Source organism: Gnatocerus cornutus, unplaced genomic scaffold (assembly GCF_029298725.1).
Source record: "Gnatocerus cornutus isolate USDA-ARS CGAHR unplaced genomic scaffold, icGnaCorn1.1 ctg00000023.1, whole genome shotgun sequence".
Lineage (NCBI taxonomy): Eukaryota > Metazoa > Arthropoda > Insecta > Coleoptera > Tenebrionidae > Gnatocerus > Gnatocerus cornutus.
Window position 1 is genome coordinate 2,912,832 of NW_028275375.1, and position 22,618 is coordinate 2,935,449.

At 31.5% G+C, this 22,618-nt stretch overlaps 1 protein-coding gene across 3 annotated transcripts in view; it reads right to left on the reverse strand.

Annotated features, from left to right (window-relative positions):
- Window positions 1-22,618, reverse strand: part of LOC148166383 (head-specific guanylate cyclase-like) — a 72,093-nt gene that overhangs the window by 33,021 nt on the left and 16,454 nt on the right. For all 3 annotated transcript variants that reach the window (XR_015771031.1, XR_015771030.1, XM_088049032.1), the window contains exon 3: window positions 5,410-5,486. Coding sequence is in view for 1 of the 3 variants with exons in the window: in XM_088049032.1 (XP_087905158.1) it covers window positions 5,410-5,486 (77 nt within the window). In the remaining 2 variants the exon portion in view is untranslated. The remainder of the gene's footprint in view (window positions 1-5,409; window positions 5,487-22,618) is intronic.

Sequence of the window (22,618 nt, forward strand, 5' to 3'; positions counted from 1 at the left end):
ATATTAAGATAACAATTTAGTTTAAAACAGTATTCGAACAGTTTTTGCTTATAGAATATTCAATTTATTAAATATGGGAGTGTCCGACCCTCTTTTCCAACTGACGCAGCAAAAAATCTTTTAAATGTTAAAATCTTTCGATTAAAAGTAGGACTTTTTTATAATGCAGGTTCACATTTCAGAACCGTTGACAATGACGTTGTTTCATTATATAATATATTAGTGTTTAGCCTAAAACTGTCAGAGGATGGGAGCGTCCAGTTTGAGGATCGCACATAACAAAAACAAGATTAAGTTGTACGTCGTAGTTTTGTAGGGAATTTTGGGATTTTGTGCTCTTTTCGTTTTCAAAAATGGAGGAGCATAAGTCGAATCAACAAATAATAAATAATAGAAATACATCATAATTGTGTGCCCATTTTATTAAAAAAATTGTATCTTTGGTTGTGTTGGCTCTACATTGATGAAATTTGGCGAGGTTACGACTTATGATTCATTTATTAACTGTACCAAATTGCAATAGTTTCAAGCAAAAGACGCAAATTTTAGAAATTTTTATTTTTAGGACGAACCAAAAAAGTTCAAAATTTTATAAAAAAAAATGTATATTTGGTTATGTTGGTGCTATAGCGATGAAATTTTGGGAGGTTACTACTTTTAACTCACCTATTAACTGTACTAACTTGTAATATTTTAAAGCAAAAAGCGCAGATTTTAGAATTTTCTATTTCTAAGACAAACCATTTTTTTTTAAATTCAATAACAAAAATCTGCCTTTGGTTGCGTTGGCTGTATAGCGATGAAATTGAAGAAGATTACTACTTTTAACTAATTTATTAACTGTGCTAAATTGCAATTTTCTGGAGCAAAAAGCGCAGATTTTAGAAATTTTAATTTTTAGGACGAACCAAAAAAGTCCAAAAGTTTATAAAAAAAATTGTATCTTTGGTTATGTTGGTGCTGTAGCGGTGAAATTTTGGGAGGTTACTATTTATAACTCACTTATTAACTGTACTAACTCGCAATATTTGGAAGTAAAAGGCATAGATTTTAGAATTTTTTACTTTTAGGACAAACCAAACATTTTTAAAATTTAAAAAAAAAGTGTTTCTTTGGTTGTGTTGGCGCTACAACGATTAAATGTGAAGAAGGTACTACTTTTAACTTATTTATTAACTGTACTAAATTGCAAAATTTTGGAACAAAAAGCGTACACTTTAGAAATTTTTATCTTTAGGACGAACCAAAAGGTCCCATAATTCTATAAAAAAATATGTATCTTTCGTTATGTTGGCCCTAATGAGATGAAATTTGGAGACGTTACTATTGTTAACTTATTTATTAATTGTACTAAATCGCAAAATACTGGAGCAAAAGACGCAAATTTTAGAAATTTTAATTTTTAGTACCTACGAACCAAAAATGTTCAAAATTTTATAAAAAAAATTGTGTCTTTGGTTATGTTGTAAATTTTGGGAGGTTACTATTTTTAACTCACTTACTAACTGGACTAACTTGCAATATTTTGAAGTAAAAGGCGTAGATTTTAAAATTTTTTACTTTTAGGACAAACCAAACATTTTTAAAATTCTAAAAAAAAGTGTTTCTTTGGTTGTGTTGGCTACAACGATTAAATGTGAAGAGGGTACTACTTTTAACTTATTTATTAACTGTACTAAATTGCAAAATTTTGGAACAAAAAGCGTACACTTTAGAAATTTTTATCTTTAGGACGAACCAAAAGGTCCCATAATTCTATAAAAAAATATGTATCTTTCGTTGTGTTGGCCCTAATGAGATGAAATTTGGAGACGTTACTATTGTTAACTTATTTATTAATTGTACTAAATTGCAAAACACTGGAGCAAAAGACGCAAATTTTAGAAATTTTTATTTTTAAGACAAATCAAAAATTTTTAAAATTCTATAAAAAAAATTGTATTTATCATTGCGTTAGCTCTACATTGCTGAAATTTAAGGAGGTTGCTATATTTAACTCACTTATTAACTGTACTGAATTGCAAAAATTTGGAGCAAAAGATCAGATTTTAGTAGTTTTTATTTTTAGAACGAACCAAAAAGTTTCAAAATTTTATAAAAAAATTATATCTTTGGTTGTGTTGGCTCTAAATTAATGAAATTTAGGAAGGTTACTACTTCTGACTTATTTATTAACTGTGCTAAATTGCAATATTCTGAAACAAAAGGCGTACATTTTAGAAATTTGTATTTTTAGGTCAAAAAAAATATGTGTTTTTCGTTGTGTTGGCTCAAATGAGATAAAATTTAGGGACGTTACTACTTTTAACTTATTTATTAATTGTACCAAATTGCAAAATCCTAGAGCTAGAGACTCTTTTTTTTTTAATTTTATTTTTAACACAAACCAAAAGTTTGCAGTTTTCAGCAGTTTTAATAATAGGACGCAAAAAAAGGTTTAGATTTTCTCCTTTTCTTTGCAAATTTTTAAAATTTTTGGTAAGACAAATTAGCATCAACTTTTTTGTGACTTGACGCCTCCCCAAAAGTCTTAATCCTGCGGTTTTAGTTCGATCAGATAATAATGTTTCATGCCAGCACTTTTCGGTACAGTTTTAGAAAGAGGCAAAAACGCTTTGCTCAAATATTTACTAATCATGAACACGGCTAATCGAATTTGATCAATGTTGATAAAAACCGGGCAATCGATTACATTACTTATTCATCCACTCTCCAATTTACATGGGTAGTGATAAAATTAAATTCAAAGTTTCTAAACTACTATGTTTACAACTGTAGGTAAGCACTAAACATTTAATTATAGTATTTCAAATTGTTATCTGGGGAAAGAACGGATTTAACGGTCTATGTTTATAACTCGTATTGCTTTTATAATTAAATTGTTATTTTCATTATCATAAAATCAATTTCGATTCAAATACAGCACTGTGAGTGGTTGTTTGAGACGAGGAGTTTGGTTTTGGTGCTCTAAAATGAATAATGTATAAATTTACAAAGCCATTCTTGTTAACATCGAAGGACAGATTTGATTTCAAACAAATTAAGTTGAGAAGTGTAATTATATCTTGTGCGGAAAGAAGCCTCTAAACTTTTTGGATATGAGAGCTAATTGAACTTGTTAATATTTCATTAGCGGTCATAATTAAATCTGCCTAAAATCCACATTGTACCCAGCTTGAGGCGAATCTAAAACCAGATCCAACAAGTGTTGAAGCTGACTTCATTTGAAACAATTTAAAATCATGCGTTGTCTTTAGTTTCGTTATTCCAACGTTGTGCTTTATCAGAGGAGCTGAAAGCGCTTACATTGCCCGGGGCTATAGCCTTGTAAAAATATGTCGACAACACGTAAATTGACTCGCTCACTTGTATAAACACAATTAGAGCTTGCTTAATAAGCTGGAAATTTCATAATTTGATAATTTCCTCGGCTAAAAACCCATAAATTCTGAAGTTTTACGTAGATTTATGGCTCGTAAAACTAACACTGCAACAATGTTGCTTGTCTTTGAATCACGTGTTCATCACCATTTAAATTAGATCCGACTTTCCGAAGGGGCTTTAATCACGAATTCAACGCGCGCAACAATTTTCAGTGATATTTCCGCTTTTTTAGTAGACGTTTCGGTATCCGGAACATCCAATTGTTATGAAAAATTCATATCTCATTCCGTTGCATTTATTAATTGATGAATTCCTGAAAAATTCTCATAATTCAATATCTCCACTCGTGACTGAATGCGGAGCTCTCCCATTTGATTCATTAATCTTCGATTTAAAGATAAAGAATACGGAGACGTCTTGTTAGTAAAGACGACACGACGTTTCCAAATTGAATTGTTAGAGGGTTGGCCGGGATCGCAAGAAAGTTGCATATTCGATATTTTCAGCTTTCAATCGAGCTTTCACAACGAAATGTAATATGTGGGGGCGTTGCTGTGACATTGTTTCTTTTTCTAAAATCCGTGACGAGGGACAACGAGCAAGTGCACGTTTTGGGGGAAGGACGACCCTTATTACGATCATGACACTTTCAACTAAAAACGCATCTTTGCGGAATTTCAGGCAGCCTGACAAATTTTGGAGTTTTTACACAGTTCGTTAAACTGAAGTATGTTTCTAAAAAGTAATTGATATCACTAGTCGACTAATTTTGAGAGGAATTTGGACTGGGGCGGTGAAAAGTCATTTCATTTCAGTAGAATAATATATTGTCTCCTGATTTTGAATCCGAAGTCCGTTTTACTCCATCAGGTCAGAATTTTTCACGACTTAAAAAATCTTTGCCAAAGTCAAAATTATAAAACCAAAGACAAATTTTTCTTGGAGGATGCAAAAACTTCCAAAAGTTCAGTTATAATACTTGCCATTTTCGTAATTTTAATGCTGTAGACATAAAATTTGGCAGCTTACTAAATAATTTTCGATTTCGATTTTTTTCAGCAAAAGATTTCAAATGTTTATTGTAACGCATATCATTTTCGTAATTTTAAAGCAACAAGTATGAATTTTCGGGAAGTTGGTATTCTTGATTTACTTTGATTTACTAAAAAAGCGACAAAATTTATATTTTTTTTTATTTTGGAAGGACTTTTGCAAGAAAATTTTTCAAAATTTTGATTGGAAAGCTTGTCATTTTCGTAATTTTCAAGTCATGGGCGTGAAATTTGAGGAGATTGCTATGCTTGACTTGCTTTCAAATTGTGTCAAAAGAAAAAATTATAGAACAAAAAGACGAGTTTTGAATTTTTTTTTTAGGAAAGAAACAAAATTTTTTAAAATTTACATTATAAAGCCTATCATTTTCATAATTCTAATGCTATAGACTTGAAAGTTGCTATCCTTGACTTATTTTATAGTTGTGCTAATTTACACAATTTTGGAGCTAAGAAGACAAAATTTAGAAATTTTTATTATAAAGTCGTCTCAATTTTTTTTTTCAAATTTGTAATTTTGGTAGTTTTAATACTAGTTGAATGAAATTTTGAAGAATCTTGACATAATTCTCAACTGTGCCAAAGTACAAAATTATCGATGAAAAACGACAAGTTTTGAAACGTTTTTGATTACGCTTAGTTTCAGTCAGTAAACATTTTATGGTTTTGTTTTTCCTCCTTCTGTCAATCCAATTTACCACCCCACAAAAACAGCTTCTATTCCAACTGATTTTTATTAGTCGACGAACGTGTCTCTAGTCAAATTAATGACCCAATTAATAACTCTGACAAACACTTAGTAATATCTCTGATTCAATTTCTCTGAAAAAAATAACGAGTTTAAGTCAGTAAAAGCAATGAGCTAACTTTGCTCCATAATTATCTCTTCTAATTGCCTGTCAGAGTTGAAATATTTACCGGTTAAGGTAGGTCAAAATGTTACGATCGATATTAATAAGTAAGCAATACTTACAGACATGAGTACCTACTGGGATTAATTTCTTTCTCTTTATCCAGAAGTGACTGCAAGGCAACTTGTAGAGCTTCATTCTGTAACAAAATTTAGAAACGTTTTATTGGAAATTGACCCTATTTGTACCCTCAAGTGTACATTTGCATTGTGATCGAAGTCACAATTGCTGTATCGAAGCATAAACAGAGCTTTGAATGAGGAAGTTAATTTGAATTAGGCGAATGTTATTCACTGGTGCGCACAACCACAATTCAAATGAGTTTCTTTTGAGACTGTCAAAATTAGACGGAATCGGGAAAGGGCTTTGTATAGTTATAAGAAGCTTTGGGAAATTTGTGCGGAAAATGATTAACTTGATTTTTCGTACGCCAGTAACTTTAATCGGCTTCAATGAAACCAAAGCACATTTCGGGGTTTGGAATTAATGAAATAATTTCCTCTAAGATTCAAGTACTGCGTAATTCTATTTAGGTGTACTTCGCAGAACTGCAGCGAACTGAGTCGTAAATTCTTACAAATGGTGGATGCGCCGGGCGAGAATGAAATTATCCGTCAAAATTGTACGATTCATTGTCTCAGCAGGAATTATGACAGGCATTAAAGTGACAAAGCGTTTCACTAGTTGCTCTAGTTTAAAAGTTCAGCTAAAATTGATATAAAAGTATTAATTTGAAATGATTTTCACCATTAAAAATGTACGAAGGTCGTGTTTATTTGTGGGAAACTTTTGTTAAATTGAATACAAATAATAATGACTGAAACGTAATTCTCTATTTATAACAATATTGATTGTAACAAGGGAGGTCACACCGGGGAGCCTAATGATAATTTAATAACGAATTAGTTAACATAATGAAAGTGCATTTATGAACCTTATTCAAAAATTTCTTTTTGTAATGTTTTTGCATCTTTAAAATCACTGCATCTGCTTATTTTTAAACTTCCACCACTTCTAGAAACTTTGTAATAAAATACCAGACTGCAGTAAATATTCTAGAATCTGCTAAAACTTTCCCGGAAATTTGCGATGCAAATGAAATAAATGTTGTAAAGTTTCAAAATTCAGACGTGTTTGTAAAACATTTTCGAACTTCTAAAAACTCATCAACGCAACAAAAACGCATTAAATCAATGATATACGTACATGGACGGCTTTTAATTAATAAACAAAAATTAATTAAGCGAATTAATTTGAAAAATGATACAAAGAGTGGAAAGTTATAAAAATCGATATTTTTGCAATGGGTTGAAAAAGTAGACCATTTGATGAAATATAATTTAATTAATTAGCATTGAATCGATAATTTCAACTAGAGCTCATTTTTATCGATTTGTCGATAAATAAAAAGTACTAGTTTATTCGACGAAATCAAATTTAAAAAAAAATAGAAAAATTTAAATCAACTATCCGAAATTTGGATCGGTCATAACTCAGTTATTTGTTGTCGGTTGTGAATTTAAATTCCAGATTTGCAATCTGCGGAAAATTCTGCATACACTGTGTATAATAACTCAAAAAATTGGCGCAATATTGATATCTGAAGTTTGGCATAAAGTCATAAATTTTCGCAAAAATTTGCAAATTTCGAATTTTTTATGTTAAAAATCGCGAGAAAAACAATGGCGCAAACCTCATCTCAATATCTGAAATAGTCTCCGAGATATCGAACACAAATTGTTTTGAACCTTCAAAAATTTGGCCCTCTGGCGACAAGCCAAAAATTCAAACGGCCATAACTCAGTTATTTGTTGACGAAAATTCAAAAATTCTTATGTTTTTGGATTCAGCGTAATATTTTGCGTAAAATGAGACCCAAATTTGTTGAGTTTGCTTGATAAATAAACGAGGCAATGGCTAAAAACTGTTTTGAAAACGTCATTTTAAGGTGATTTTCAATCAATGTTTTCAAAATAAAAACGACGTTAATAGCCTTGAATTGTACATCAGTCGAAAGAGGAGCTCGAAAGATATATACTGGCCAAATTTGAGATCGATCGGACAAATAGTTTACAACCTATGGCCAAAAATAAAAAAAGATGAAAAATTTTTATCGTTTGAGTCAAATTTTTTTTCGCAAAAAATTGACTATCAAATTTTGGGCTTTTGAAAACATTTTCTAACGTAAAATGAGCCGAGAAAAACAATGGCGCAAACCGCATCTCAATATCTCTAATAGTTTCCGAGATATTTAACTTTGAAAATTGGGAAAAATGAGAAAAAACGAAAATCAACTTTCCGAAACTTTGATCGGCTCTAGCTGAGTTATTTCTTGGCGAATCTGAATTTAAATCTCAGATTTGGAATCTGTGAAAAATTCTGCATTCACTGATGTACATAATTTAAGTTTACTCAAAAAAACAAGCGAGATATCGATATCAGAAGTTTGGCACAGTTTTAGTCATAAATTTTTGAAAAAAATTGCAACTTTCGACTGTAGAAAAATCAAAAAACTGTTTCTTATGTAAAAAATCGAAACTTTGATCGGCCATACCTTAGTTATTTGTTGTCGGATATGAATCTAAATCTTAGATTTGGAATTTGCGGAAAATTCTGCGTACACTGATGTATAATAACTTAAATTTACTCTAAAAAATAAGCAACATATCGATATCAAAAATTTGGCATAGTTGTAGTCATAAATTTTTGCGAAAATTTGCAAATTTTGACTGTAAAAATTTTAAAAACTATTTCTTATGTAAAAAAATCGCAAGAAAAACGATTAGTGCAAACCGCATCTCAATATTTAGCTTTAAAAATTAGGAAAAATGAAAATCAACTATCCGAAATTTTGATTTGCAATAACTCAAGTTATTAATTGTCGGATATGAATTCCAATTCCAGATTTGGAATCTGCGTAAAATTCTGCGTAAAATGAACTAATCGCAAGTTTACTCCAAAAAATAAACAAGAAATCAATCGACAAAATCGTCGTTCATGAAATCACATAAATGGCACCTCAGATTTTTACAAAGAATTTACGACTAAAATTAGGTGCAAACGTGCAAGAGAATCGAAACAATTTTCAAATATTGAAAACGTTTGAGTATGTTTTCAGGAAATGCAGACAAATTAAGTTTCAGTTTCCTGGATATTAAATCGGAAATCGAATTTTATTCAAATTTCACAAAACTAAAGTCAGCTTTCATAAATGTGGATACTTTAAGGAAGTGGATGAATATACTTATAAAAATTGCCCTGAAAGCACAAGCGCACTTCCATTTCGACCATAAATTCTCCTAGCCTCTAGTTTCTTTATTGTACCACCCAGAAAACCACAACCAGAAAGATAGTAATAACTTCATCGTTTAATGCCCGTTTAAATACACAGATACCGAGCAGCTCGTAATTACTTCGAAACTGTTTGAAAGAACGATTTTCAAATGTAAAGATAACGTCGTACATTATTTATCTCGTTTCGAGCCAACATAAGCTTCTTCACGAGTTTTTCAGGACCCAAGGAAGTGCTTGTAATTTCGATCTCGAAAATCCCTCCACAACACTGAAAGAATTCCGACAAATAAAACTCGACCGATAAAATTAATCACAAGGAGATAAAAAGAGGGGTTCGAACACCTGAGGTTTTCAGGGTCGAGAAAACGCAAAAAAGCGAGGATTTGGCTTTGAAACTAATGAAAAAATAAGGTGGAAACAGTCGGAATTAATGTCAGAATTTTTTATTAGTGCTGTTCTAGTACTTGATTTAAACAAAGTATAAATAAAAAAGTTATAAATAAATCAGTTCATTAATAAACTGGACATGACGTTTTAATTAGCGTCACATTAATTAACTCTTCTGTTAATTAATATTGCGATTAGTTTTACCCAATCCATTGTTGCCACTTTTCCAGAACGGTTTTATAATGAATGCAGCAGTTTGTATTATTCAAACAAGGCAAAAGCGAACTAAATCTCTGTTATTCCTGTTGGTATTATAAAGCATAGCTCTCATGAGGTATCTTCATCATGCAACCTTTTCCACAATTGATAATCGATCACAAGTTGAATTTTCCGTCCATTTTAAGCATTCCGTGCTCTTTTAAACCCGAAATGCTTTTCGTCACAGTTACATTACCGCGCCACTGCACGTACCCTGAAATTAATTATGCCATCCAAGCACCTCCATGCATTAAAATTTCGCAAATATCACGCTACACTATTCCTCCCTAAAATGAAGGTTGAAATATGCTGGCACGCAATTAGACACGCGAAATCCTCAGACCTTAATCATTCTATTCACGGTGACAAAACTCTGCTTTTAATGACTTGGTACAGCTAATAAGACTAAGTCTTTGATCTTAACATAAACCTCTGCAGATCGCCGGGCAAATACCACGTGCATGTACGTGGCAATTATCCTCGCTATTATTGGAAAAAGTTAACGATGAAAATTCAATCAGAGCAAGGGCATTAATGGGGAAGGGAACAATGGAGCTTTGGACGATGTTGATTACTTTGATTAGAGATTTGCAGATGTGTCAATCCATTAGCTTGACTATTCTTGTCCCTGGTTATTTTATTTTTACTGTGAAATTTACAGTGAAAACAAAAAATTATCAGCAGACCTCGCTGGTTACCTAAATATAAACGACATCAATAAACGCCCAGAATTAATGGACCAGAAAGTGGATTTGGATGTGATTAATCGAAAAACTTGCTGACTCTCTCTCTAAGTTTGCTCAAATTGCTCCGGTTACTGTCCGAATCATTATATGAATAATGCTGTGTACCTACACTAATTAAGCTTCTGCGGTTTCCACAAGCAAAAAATTATAATCTGCTCGGGAAAGCAATTTTCGTTGCTTATTCCATTTAAACTTTGCAACACCTATGAAACAACAAGGTACAAAAAACTACAAAATTAATCATTATTGTTATTATGAGTAACTGGGTCAGTTAAATTCATGCAGATATCCGCACTAAAATTATTACACTCGGTATCCTCCGAAGATACATCTGTTTGGTTTTCAAGAAACGGATCAATTTTGCCACTGGTTTAAGTTTGTCGATTCACACGGTATAAGTTTTTGCAACACTTTTTCCTTTTTTTTTTCGTGTTTTTTCCGGAATAGTTTTTACATTCAACTGTTTTACGTAGGAATTTGTTCTTTTGCTTAAACAGAGGTGAATTAAGGTAGGTTGAGGTCCCTTTGAGAAAAATGAATATTAAAATCTCGTCCAATTCTGCATTGAGTTGCTCGAATTTAAACACGAAACTATTAAATTCTTTCAAGGTTTTCCAGATTTTCTTTGGATTGTCTGTAGTCTTTCTGGATCCTTGGGTTCTCGAAAATTGGTGATTCATTAATTTTCTAAGATTTTACGACATTCGTTGTTTTTTGGTATATAATTTTTCGCATTTTTTTAATTGTTTTAGATCGTTCAATCAATACGAATAAATTCATAAATATATTGTAAATATATAATATATTATATTCATAGATATTGGACTCGAAATTTTTAAGAGCGCTCCTGTGTATTTTTTTAACTTTTTTATTTTTTCCACTTTTCAAGACAAAAATAATTATATGTATTGCTGTTTTTCTTTAAGATTCTTTAGATTTTATTAAATCTCTCTTTTAGATTTTTTTCAAATATTTATCTCAATCCACTTTCAATTTATAATATTTTTTTACAATACTTTTACAATTATTAGGTTGCCTTTAGTTTTAAGTTATTTTTAGAATACTCGACTTTTTTATCTTTAGTGTTAATTTACAAAATTTTACACAACTGTGAATTTTTAGGACGAACAAAAAAATTCAACCGATTTCTGTTTTGCTATTAAATTCTGTATCTCAGCCAATATTAATCCTAAACATGTAAAATTTGTCAGAATTACTGCTTTTAAAGTTGTTTATCAAGTGTGTTAAAATACTTAATTTTCGAATAAGAAATACCTATTTTAGAAATTTTTATATTTGGAACAAACTAAAAATTTCCAGTTTTCTTTAACCGTTTTTTATTAAATCACGTAACTATGGGAATTTTGATTTAAAAATTGTAAAATCTGGCGATGTTACTATTTAAGGTTTGTTTATCAACTGTGCTAAAATTAGAAAATTTAAGAACAATAAATGAAATTAAAAAAAAAAATCTTCAAAACGGACTTGAAAATCCATAACTTTCGCAATTTTTATCCTAAAACAGTGAAATTTAAAAGAGTTACCATTTTGGAGGAGTTTAATAATTACCGAATTACAAAATTTTAGGACAAGAATGTGAATTTTTCGAAATTTTTATTTTTGGGACGAACAAAAAAATTCAACCGTTTTATATTTTTTTATTAAATTTAATTCTAAACTTAACTAGATTTTTTCTATTTGCTATACATCTTCTGAATTCTCTTTAGATTCAGTTCAATAGATGGTTTAGATGTTACTTAAATTCGGTGTAAATTTTCTAGTTTCTCCAATTTTATAGATTTTGTACAAATTCTCTGAATTTCTCTGAATTGGTTTTCAAAATTCCTTTACATTTTCCATAGACGTTATAGATAATCTTCTGATTATGCTTACATTTTCTATTTTTTTAATATCCATTTTCTGATTTTCTATGATTAAATAGATTGTAAAATTTTTTCGTTTTTCAAATCCTATCCAATTTTTGTTACAATTTCTGATAAATTTTCTTCATAAATTCCCTCTACAATATTTTTAAATTTTCCTTATGTTCTCAATATTGTCTTTGAGCTACATTAAACTCTTCGTATTTTTTCCTAATTGTCTCTTTAGATCGTCTTTAAATTTATTTAGCATCCGTTTAAATCCGCCCCGACTTTATATTACCTTTGTTGTTTTCTGACTCAACTAAAAATTAATAAAACTGGAGCAAGTTAATCAAGCACGTACCTGAAAAGTATTGTAATTATAACGCTCATTTTCCGTTGAATCCGCCTAATATTAGCATTGTTTTATTAATAATGCTATGGGATATTAAATGATAACCGGAGAGCTTCCTTTGAAGCGAATTCTAAACTCCATTAACTCAGATCATGAGTGTTTATAATTAATTTTCGAGCCAGAAGCAAAGACGACATCTGTCTCATTAATCCTGGCCGAAATGAAAAATCCCGAATATCATTGCGTCCTAATTTTATTTTTCAATATGAAAACCGAACAATTTAAAAATGTAAAACGCCATTTTTCGCAATGTTCCATAAACCCGCTTGATTAAACAGCCTCCAATAAACCGTAAAGAATATTCGCAAATTTACGAGGCTCTTATAACGTTTGCCCAGATTGTACACAAAATTCCTAGGCGCTTAATTGGAACGATACTTGTTTAAACAGTAAGATGTTGTATTCGCGAAACTTGAAAAATGAACCACCTGAAATAAAACCCTCGCAAATTAATAATTCTAAAAGGAAGTCCGCCACTAAATCGATCTGGTGGAAATCTCGTCTTAAAATGAAAAATAAATTTTCATGTAAAAAGACCCACTTGCGACTCTAACGCAATTTTACCTTTTGTGAAATTGGTAGTAAAATTTCAATATGGGGGTTTCTTTTCCGACGACCAGATCCTAAATCGCATTTTGTATGTTTTCATACGCTCATCTATATTTAGAAGGGATCGCAGGGTATCATAGAAGGAAAACTGTAGCGCACACGGGAAAGGGCTCGGAACTTTGATGGGGAGCGTTGAAGCGCAAAGAAGAGGGAAACCCTCAGATTAAATCCACGATGGGTATTTTGGGAGTTTTTTAATATCATTTTTATTAAACGAATTATTTCCTGTGGGAAAACGGCGTGGGATATCAACACAATTCGCGCAGGTTGATGACCAGAAGTGTCATTTGAAACAAAAAAAGTTCAAAGCGGAAGCTAATGAACTAACTGGAATTGTAGTTGTGGAGCAGTCACCGGAAATTTGAACAACAAATGCCCTAGTTAGCTAATTTTGGAGCGGTGATTCTGAATCCGAAGACCGTTTCCTCTATCAGGCCAAGACTTACAAACTAACTAAAAATTCCTATCTTTTTTATAAAAATTTGTAATTAAATTAAATTTGGAGATTTTACTTGTTTTCTTTCTTACCCAAATTAGAAAGTTCTAGAATAGAGTGGACAATTTTTTGAAATTTGTATTTTGCACACGAATTAAAAATTGCCTTTTTAAATAAAAAATCGTAAGTCTAGTAATTTTCACGCTGTGAAAATTAAATTTGGACATTTTACTAAGTTAAACATGTTTAGCACCTCCTCCCAATTAGAAAGTTGTAGACCAAAAGAGACAGTTTTTAGAATTTTTTATTTTGGAACCGAAATTAAAATTTCCATTTTTTTTAATAAAAATTTGTAATTTTGGTAATTTTCTAGCTGCGGCAAGGAAATTTGGGGATTTTACTAGTTTAAAAACGTTTATCATCTCCCCCAAATTTGAAAGTGGTTGAAAAGAAATGACAGTTTTAAGAAATATTTATTTTGCCAACGAACTAAAAATACTCATTTTTTAAACAAAAATTTATAATGCTGGTAATTTTCATGATGTAACACTGAAATTTGGGGACTTTACTAGTTTAAAAACGTATATCATTTTCTCCAAATTAGAAAGTTGCATTCCAAAAGAAACAGTTCTTAGAAATTTTTATTTTGCAAAGGCACCAAAAATTCTCATTTTTATTTAAATAAAAATTTGTAATTCTGGAAATTTTTACGCTATGGCAATTATATTTATTTTATTACTTCCTTCAAATTCAAAAGTTGTAGACCAAAATAGAGAGTTTTTAGAAAATTTTATTTTGGAGCCGAACTAAAAATTTTTATTTTTTTAATAAAAACTTGTAATTTTGGTAATCTTCACGCTGCGGCAATGAAATTTGGGGATTTTACTAGCTTGAACACGTTTATCTTCTACCCCAAATTTGAAAGTGGTTGAATAGAAATGACAGTTTTTAGAAATTTTTATTTTGTCAATAAACTAAATATTCCTATTTTTTAAATAAAAATTTATAATTCTAGAAATTTTTACGCAGTAGCAATGAAATTTGGGCACTTCACTAGTTTAAACACGTTTATTATTTTTCCCAGATTAGAAAATTTTATACCAAAAAAAAACAGTTTTTAAAAATTTTTATTTTGCAAACGAACCAAAAATTCACATGTTTTTGAAATAAAAATTTGTAATTCTGAAAATTTTTACGCTATGGCAATTAAATTAAGCCATTTTACTAGTCTAAACATTTTATCACTTTTTTCAAATTAGAAAGACACAGTTTTTAGAATTTTTTTTGGAAACGAACCAAAAATTCTCATTTTTTTTAAATAAAAATTTGTAACTCTGGACATTTTTACGCTATAGCAATTAAATTAAGGCATTTCACTAGTCTAAACATCTTTATCACTTCCTTCAAATTAGAAAATTGTAGACCAAAAGAGACAGATTTTAGAAATATTTTTTTAGGAACCGAACTAAAAATTTCCATTTTTTTTTTTAAATTTGTAATTTTGGTAATTTTGACGCTGCGGCAAGTTTGGGGATTTTACTAGTTTGAACACGTTTATCATTTTCTCCAAATTAGAAAGTTGTTGAGCAAAGGAGACACTTTTTAGAATTTTTTATTTTGCAAACGAACTAAATTCCTGACGCATTTTTTTCACACATTATTTTTTAAAAATATCATGGAAACTACCGAACCTAGCATTGTTTTTTATGGATCGTTGAAAAGCTTATTGAATTGGCTTTCCAAAACACTGTCAAACAATTCTATAACTTTCCAAGTTTTCAAGAAAAATCGAAAAAGATAAATTTTTGGAGAATATTTCCGAATCCGGACCTGATGGAGTGAAACGAACTTTAGATTCGTAAATAAGAGGCCATTTTGCTTCAGAAACGACCCGTTTTTTCCAAAATTTGTAGATTAGTGTTATTAAGCGTCTTAAATTGCGCAAAAATGGTGGAGGCGCCGGGTCGTACAAAAGCAAAAATCATTAAAACACGGATTTGTGCTTTAAAAATAAAATATTCAATTCCACAAACGGAAACTGCAATGTAATGTTTGCTCAGTTTCGATTTATTATTAAATCATCGAATACAGGTAAAAAGTGGTAACCTTCCATCCTTCATAATCAGTAAATTCTCGAAGTTAACAACTTGTGACATCGGCTACCTGTAGTAATATTGATAACTGACGGTTCATCATGAATTTTACATAAAAGCTTCGAGGTTTGGATCGCTCGTTAATCATATCGGAGTTTTATTGACAGTGTCCTATCAAATGTTTGGAAAAATTAATAACGTATGCAGAAAGAGAAAATTTACATTAACATTAAGATCGATTTTCTATTTTTATTTCACCTGTTTTCTTCCAGTACACGAAGCATGATATTATCCGTTTTATAAATTTGTTTCTCTGGAAAGTTTCCATGGAACAAAATCCAGCCAGGAGGGAAAAACAGTGCTCGCTGTAATTCGAGAAATATGCATACCTAATTATTCTCTAATAAACACATTTTCTCGTTTCGAAAGCCCTCATTTCAATTGAACAACAAAACCGTCTTAATTAACATCTTGAGTTGGCCTGATGGAAATTCAGGAAAGTTTCCCAACTCCACTTCCTAAATCAGCCACTTGCTATAATACGACATTGTTAATTATTTAAACGCACTGGAATAATTGGATCAAGCAAAGAAGCTTAGTCACACTGCAACGTCCGAGTAATTGGATTGACAGACATGTGCTCGAGAGCATATTTCTTACAAAATTAAATAGAAGATATTCATGAAAATCCGGGAACGAAACCGGAAAATTCCCGACTGTGCTATTGTTCAACTATCCAATCAATTTATGTTGTTCCGGGCAAATCCCCAACTTTTACTCGAACCACTTTTAGACCATGTTAAATAGAGGAGCTTTAAAATTTTAAACAGATTTCGGAAGGCACGAAACGACACCGAGAAAAGATGGTAATTCTGTCGAGTCTACAATTTTAGATTCGATCCGAACTATTCAAATTCAAAAGTACAAAGTCGCTGCAAAATAAATTTATGAGCCGAACCGAAGATAAAAGTAAAAATAATTCGCTCCGAGCTCCGAATTTTTCCTTAAGACACTTTTAGTCGGATTAAAAGCAAACTGGAAAAAACACCACAATTACCGGCAAAGTCGATCAAACGCAATATACGTCGCCCATTGCTTTGACGAAGATTTGCAAAACCGCTTGAGGCCGCAAATGAAACGTAATTAGTTGTAGATTGGTTTAGTGGTGCTGGTACTATTAGTTGTGCGGAGAATTGGAGGAAACTAATTAAACAGGATGCTGAGGGTCTGTTTGATGACCGCGATACAGATAAATCATCAAAGCTTGAAGGTATTATTGTCACTACGCACATGTCGCCGACAGGAGAAATTTATGTCTCGTCTTGCTGCGAGCTTTTTAATAAATAAAGCAATTCATGACGAAGCGAAAAATCCATAAGTTCATCGGCTAACATTATTCTGTTTTTAGTTGATTAATGAAAGCAATGAAGTTTACAATATTGCAGTCTTCTCCATCACAATCGAGGAAAATGGAATCGTTAAAAGCTGCTTTTCGCCGTAATTGAAAAATACGTCCAAGTAATCTCGAGCTTATTTTAACGAGTAAAGCGATATTTGGCTTAAATCTAACGAAGTTTAGCTCGGAGAATTAATTACTGTCACTGTCACTATCACTGAAACACTCGCTGATGGATTTGTGAGCGCCCTTTCAGGATACATTAACGCAGATCAAACAAATTTGTTTTTCAGGTAATGAAACTCGAGTACTTTTAATTGGTTTACAGAGTCAAATCTTGTTTGCTTAATATACTTGGCGACTTTTTTCGCAATTCGAAAAAGCTTCGATTACCATATTTAGAAGTGCAAACAATTTCTTCAAAGACATTTCGATATCATACGTCTTGGATCATTTTCCAGCACAATGGAACCAGTAGAATGGATCAAAGAAAATAAACAAACCTGTCAAATAAATTTCGAACAATTTAAGTGGCACGTAAGGAATAAATAACAGTTAGAAGTACAATATAATATGAAGTTCTTTCTTCGAAATGCAAAACCAGAAAGCGATTTATAGCCGCGCTTTATTGTCTCTTTGATTTCTGCTACTCACATGGCGAAACCGTTGCCAATTCCGTTTTATATTCTGGGCATCAGACTGTAATAAATCAGGTGTGTCTTTCTGTTGTAGCTCTGAAGAAGCAAATAATTAATCACTTTGTTTACCACTACCTTCCTTCCAAATGAAATATTTTTCTAACTTTTCATACCTTTTTAAAGGTTTTATTTACAGGGGCGGAATAATGTTCTTTTTAAAATCTTTAGATGCTTTCTCGGTTTTCTTTCAATTTTCAGGATTTGCTTCGTGTTCACTTTAGATTTTTCCTGGATTGTATATAATTTTCCTTGATTTTCTTGTTAATTGCTTTTCATATTAATTTTTACTTTTATCTAAATTCTCAACATTCTAATTTCATTTTTAAATTTTTCTCGGTTTTATTAAAAAAAAAATAAACAACTTTCTAGATTTTCTAAATTTTTCTAGACTGTGCAAAATTTATCGAATTTTATTTTTTTTTTCGATTAACTTTAGATTCTCTCTAATTTCTCTTGATCTTCTACAGCCTCATTGGATTTGGAGCAATTCTTCTCAGTTGCTCTAGATTTTCTTCAAATTTTCCTCAAATCCTGTTAGAATTTTTAGATTCGCTTTGGATTTTACATTAATTTCTCTCAACATTGTGTATAAATTCCTATTGAATTCTGTTTAGATCGTCTCCAGCCTTAAAATTTCTCCTTAAATTGTCTAAACTCTTATACAGGGTGATTTTTTAAAAACGGCAGGCGTTGTAGAATTTTTGTTTATGAACCGATTTCAACAATTTAAAAAACAAATTAAATGGTTTTTAATTTCCGATAAACTGATGATTTTAATTTTTTTTTAAATGTCTTAGTATCTTTTGGGCGATACTCAACTTTCTTATTTTAAATTGGAACCCATTTTTTTTTTTTCATAATTTGGAAGATATTAATTTTCTTGATTTAGAAATGTGTATTAAATGTTTACAAAAAATATTTTTAAAATTATATTTAAAATTTATATACAGGGCTAGTCACGAGAAGATTACTTCTGAAAATTATATTTCCGCAACCCAAAATACTAATACCCTGAACTACTCGATACTGCCAGAGTTAGAAATAAAATGCTGAATCCACGATTGCTTTGGGGTCATTTGGGGTGGTCAATGTCACTTTGACATTATTTATTTTAATTTCGTCTTTATTCTTAATTCCGCTCCTTTAGAGCCCCATTAGTTCGAAGTACCTTTATTAATCTGTCCTATACCGAAGCTGTAAGTGCTCGACCAATAATTTTTCTCCTTAACACGCATGGTATGTTAGGTTGAGTTGAGAAACCCGTCACAAAGTCTTATTCAAATGATGAGAAAACTGACATGATTCTCATCTCCGGAGAATGCCAAAAATGCTGTCTATGACTGCTACGAACCTTTATCGTAAAGATATCCACATCGAAACTGAACTAGGTTGTCTATGGACACTCACGTAACCTCCTTTTCCGTAATTGTCAAAGTGAGACTGTCAAAGCCTAAGCAATCGTAGATTCAGCATTTCATTTCTGATTCGGGTTGTATCAAGTGACTCAAGAAATTAGTATTTTGGGTTGCGAAAAAATCATTTTCAGAAGTAATCTTCTCGTGACTAGCCCTGTATAAAATAAAATATTTATATTATAAAATATGTATATATATACATTAATTCATATATCGTTTTTTATTGGATTTTATTTTTTACTTGACTAGTTTAGAGGCCTCTTGATTCTATTAACAAATTTTCGTAAATTATATTTTTTTGTACTTTCTATTGTATATTTTCCTTATATTCTTATTATTATAAATAAATGCTCTTGATTTTCCTTATATTTTCCAAATTTTCCTAATCTGTGCAAAATTTAGATTCTCAATAATTTATTATAATTTTTTTTTAAAGTCTCCGCCAGAGTAACAAATTTTAATAGAGATTAGTGGAAATTTTTGGTCCGTTTTCAAAATAAAAATTTCAAAAAATTCTGTTTCTAACTCTAAAATTTTGTAACTCATCACATTTGATAAATCATTCAAAACTGGTAAAATGTGGAAATTTGACTGCTTTGCGATTAAAACTGACAAAGTTACGGAATTTAATAGAATGAGGTAGAGAAATTCTTGGTTCGTTTTCTAATGCTTCAATGAAAATTGATCTAAAAAATTCTGTTTCATACATAAAATTTTGGAATTTAAGACAGTTAATAAACAAGTCAAAAATAATAAAACCCTTAAATTTTACTGTTTTACGATAAAAACTGGCAGAGTTACAGATTTTAATAGAGATTAGTGGAAATGTGTGGTTTGTTTTCAAAATAAAAATTTATACAAATTCTGTTTCTAACTCTAAAATTTTGTAATTCAGCACAGTTGATAAACTAACTGAAAGTGGTAAAAGATACAAATTTTACTGCTTTGCGATAAAAACTGACAAAGTTAAGGAAATTAATAGAATGAAGTGGAGAAATTCTTGGTTCGTTTTCCAATACCTAAAAGAAAATTTCTAAAAATTTTGTTTCTTGCTCTAAAATTTTTAACTTTAAGACAGTTGATAAACAAATCAAAAATAATAAAACCCTTAAATTTTACTGTTTTAAGATAAAAACTGTCAGAGTTGAAGATTTTAAAAGAGATTATTAGAAATTTTTTGCTCGTTTTCAAATTGACAATTTCTAAAAATTCTGATTTTGATAACTAATCGAAAGTAGTGAAAGGTACACATTTCACTGCTTTGCGATCAAAACTGACAAAGTCACGGAATTTAATAGAATGAAGTGGAGAAATTCTTAGTTCGTTTTCCGATGCCTAAATGAAAATTCTTCTAAGAATCAGTTTCTTGTTCTAAAATTTCGTAATTCAGCACAATTGGAAAACAAATCTAAAATTGTAAAACCCCTCAACTTCATTTAGGATTAAAACTGACAAAAATCCCGTAATTTAATAAAACGAAGGATGTTTCTGGCGACTCGAGGTCAACTGACTTTTGGAAACTCTCCATAATTTTATTTATTCGTTTCTGTGATCGTTTCTTTGGGTATTTCACATATTCGACTCGACGTGTTGTTTTAAATGGATTTATAGTCAAGGTAACTTGTTTAAGGATGTGAGAAGAATGGTGCCCCGGAAAGAGCAAACTTTTCACTCTAAATAAAGCAAAGAGCGTTCTAGAAGTTAAGGAGAATTTGTAGGACAGTTAACTCAGTTGTGATTGAACAATAATGAATTAATTCCAGTTTCTAACAATTCTCGAAATCGTTAACTTCAGTCAAATTGATTGAGTTCTCTTAATTAACGTGGCGACGTATTCTTTCGGCTATCGATACCAGAAGTTTTGTTAGCGAATACAGTTGATAATGGGGTCTCCTAAGAGCTCCAATTCATATGCAAATGACGGCGAAAGAAACCACAACAATGCTGCCATTTGCAATCAGAGAGTCTGTTTCGGTTGTTTTCCTGGTTGTTACTTACATGCGACTGCTGTTTGGTGTTAATACCTCTCGCCATTGTTTTGCGGATACTCTTATCTTGGAAGGAATTATACACTCAAAGAGCGCGGTGAAATTCTATTTCAAGACCGGAATGAAATGATCATTTCACAATCTAAAGTTGGGGCGATATAGTGGGAATTTGTGAGCCAGGCAGGGGGATATCATCTGTTGAAACGCCATTCCTGAAATTACTTTTGGAATTTATGACGGGCGAGATGGTCAAATCGGCGCTTAATGAACTTTCACTTTTTTATTCCGTCCCATGTTTGTTTAGATTTTCTTAACCTGATAATAAATTTAGTTTTGTCAGGCAATCCTCCGCCAATTGTTCGAAAAAAATCTATGGCATGAACAAATGAGCATCAGGGATTTATGTCCTGAAGGTAAATTGAGTGAACCGGCCGACAAAAAAGCCTGAAGAACAACTCTTAAACGCCTTTTCCTCTCATTTTATAATTCGTAGTGGTGAGACCGAAAATGCGTCTCAATAAAAATCGGCTTTAACATGTCATAACCTAACGACCAACCATGATGACGGTATAATTTCCGCTCCGAACTTTATCTCATCCAATAAAAGGACAAAGTGTGAAGTTATCTCTTATCGCCGGTAAATCGAGCACGAAGGAGACACGTCAGGCCGCAAGATCTTGACTCCGGCATCTCTTTTACCGCAGAATGACACTTTTAAGATGAATCGCACATCAAACTTCGTCGGTGGATCAATCGTGCATATTGTTGGATTATTTTGCGAATTACGTCGTCTTGGAAGTTCTCGAGCAATCAACAGAGCAGACGCTGTTAAATCAAATCGTATAAGAGCAAAATCCAATTTCCAGCGTGGCCGAGTAATCGGGAAATTTTATACATGATATTAATTCCGTTACAACCGAAGCGTTCAGCGGGAAATAAACGAGAAAATAACGGATAAAAATGAGCAACGGAGACTCGGTACAACCTTAGATAAATATCAATTTGGGAGTTACAGAAAAGCGCCGGAGAAATATGAACAGGAAACTTACACTTGCTCAGTTTGTCAACGCTCGCTTCGCTCGCGCCGTGACCTCTCCAGATGTTGCGGTCGCATTTATTAAATCTTCCAGGATACTGCAGGTTTTCGGTCCTCCGTGGAATTTAATATTTTAATATTTTTCTTATAGGACAAGAAGTAAATATTTCGGTACGTGGTGATATACAACGCCTATTGAAAGATGAACACACAAAACGGAACGACGAGCTTTCAAGATGAAAAGCTCTATTCGTATTTTGTTTGAATGGAAAAGTTATTGCGCCATTCGCCGAATGGCATGTGATCTGCAGACGAAACTATTTTAAGCTCATGTTAGACTTGCACTTGAGTGCGTTCCGTGTCGTGGAGACGACGCTTTTATTGCCATTTCAATATAAGAATGAAGAGAAAATTTTAGACAATAATAACTCTTATATGAAAAAATATGTTGAGAATGTATTGATCGTAGAGCAACCAAAAAACAGTAAAATAAGTGAACGAGAAAATTCCGCGGAGCTGTTTTATGGGAGTTTAACATCACGTCTCGCTCATTTTGTGACAACTTCCCACGCATTCTCAGACTAACTTTACCTTCTGGTAACAAAAGCGCATTGTTCAACTGGAAATCGTACTTTAAA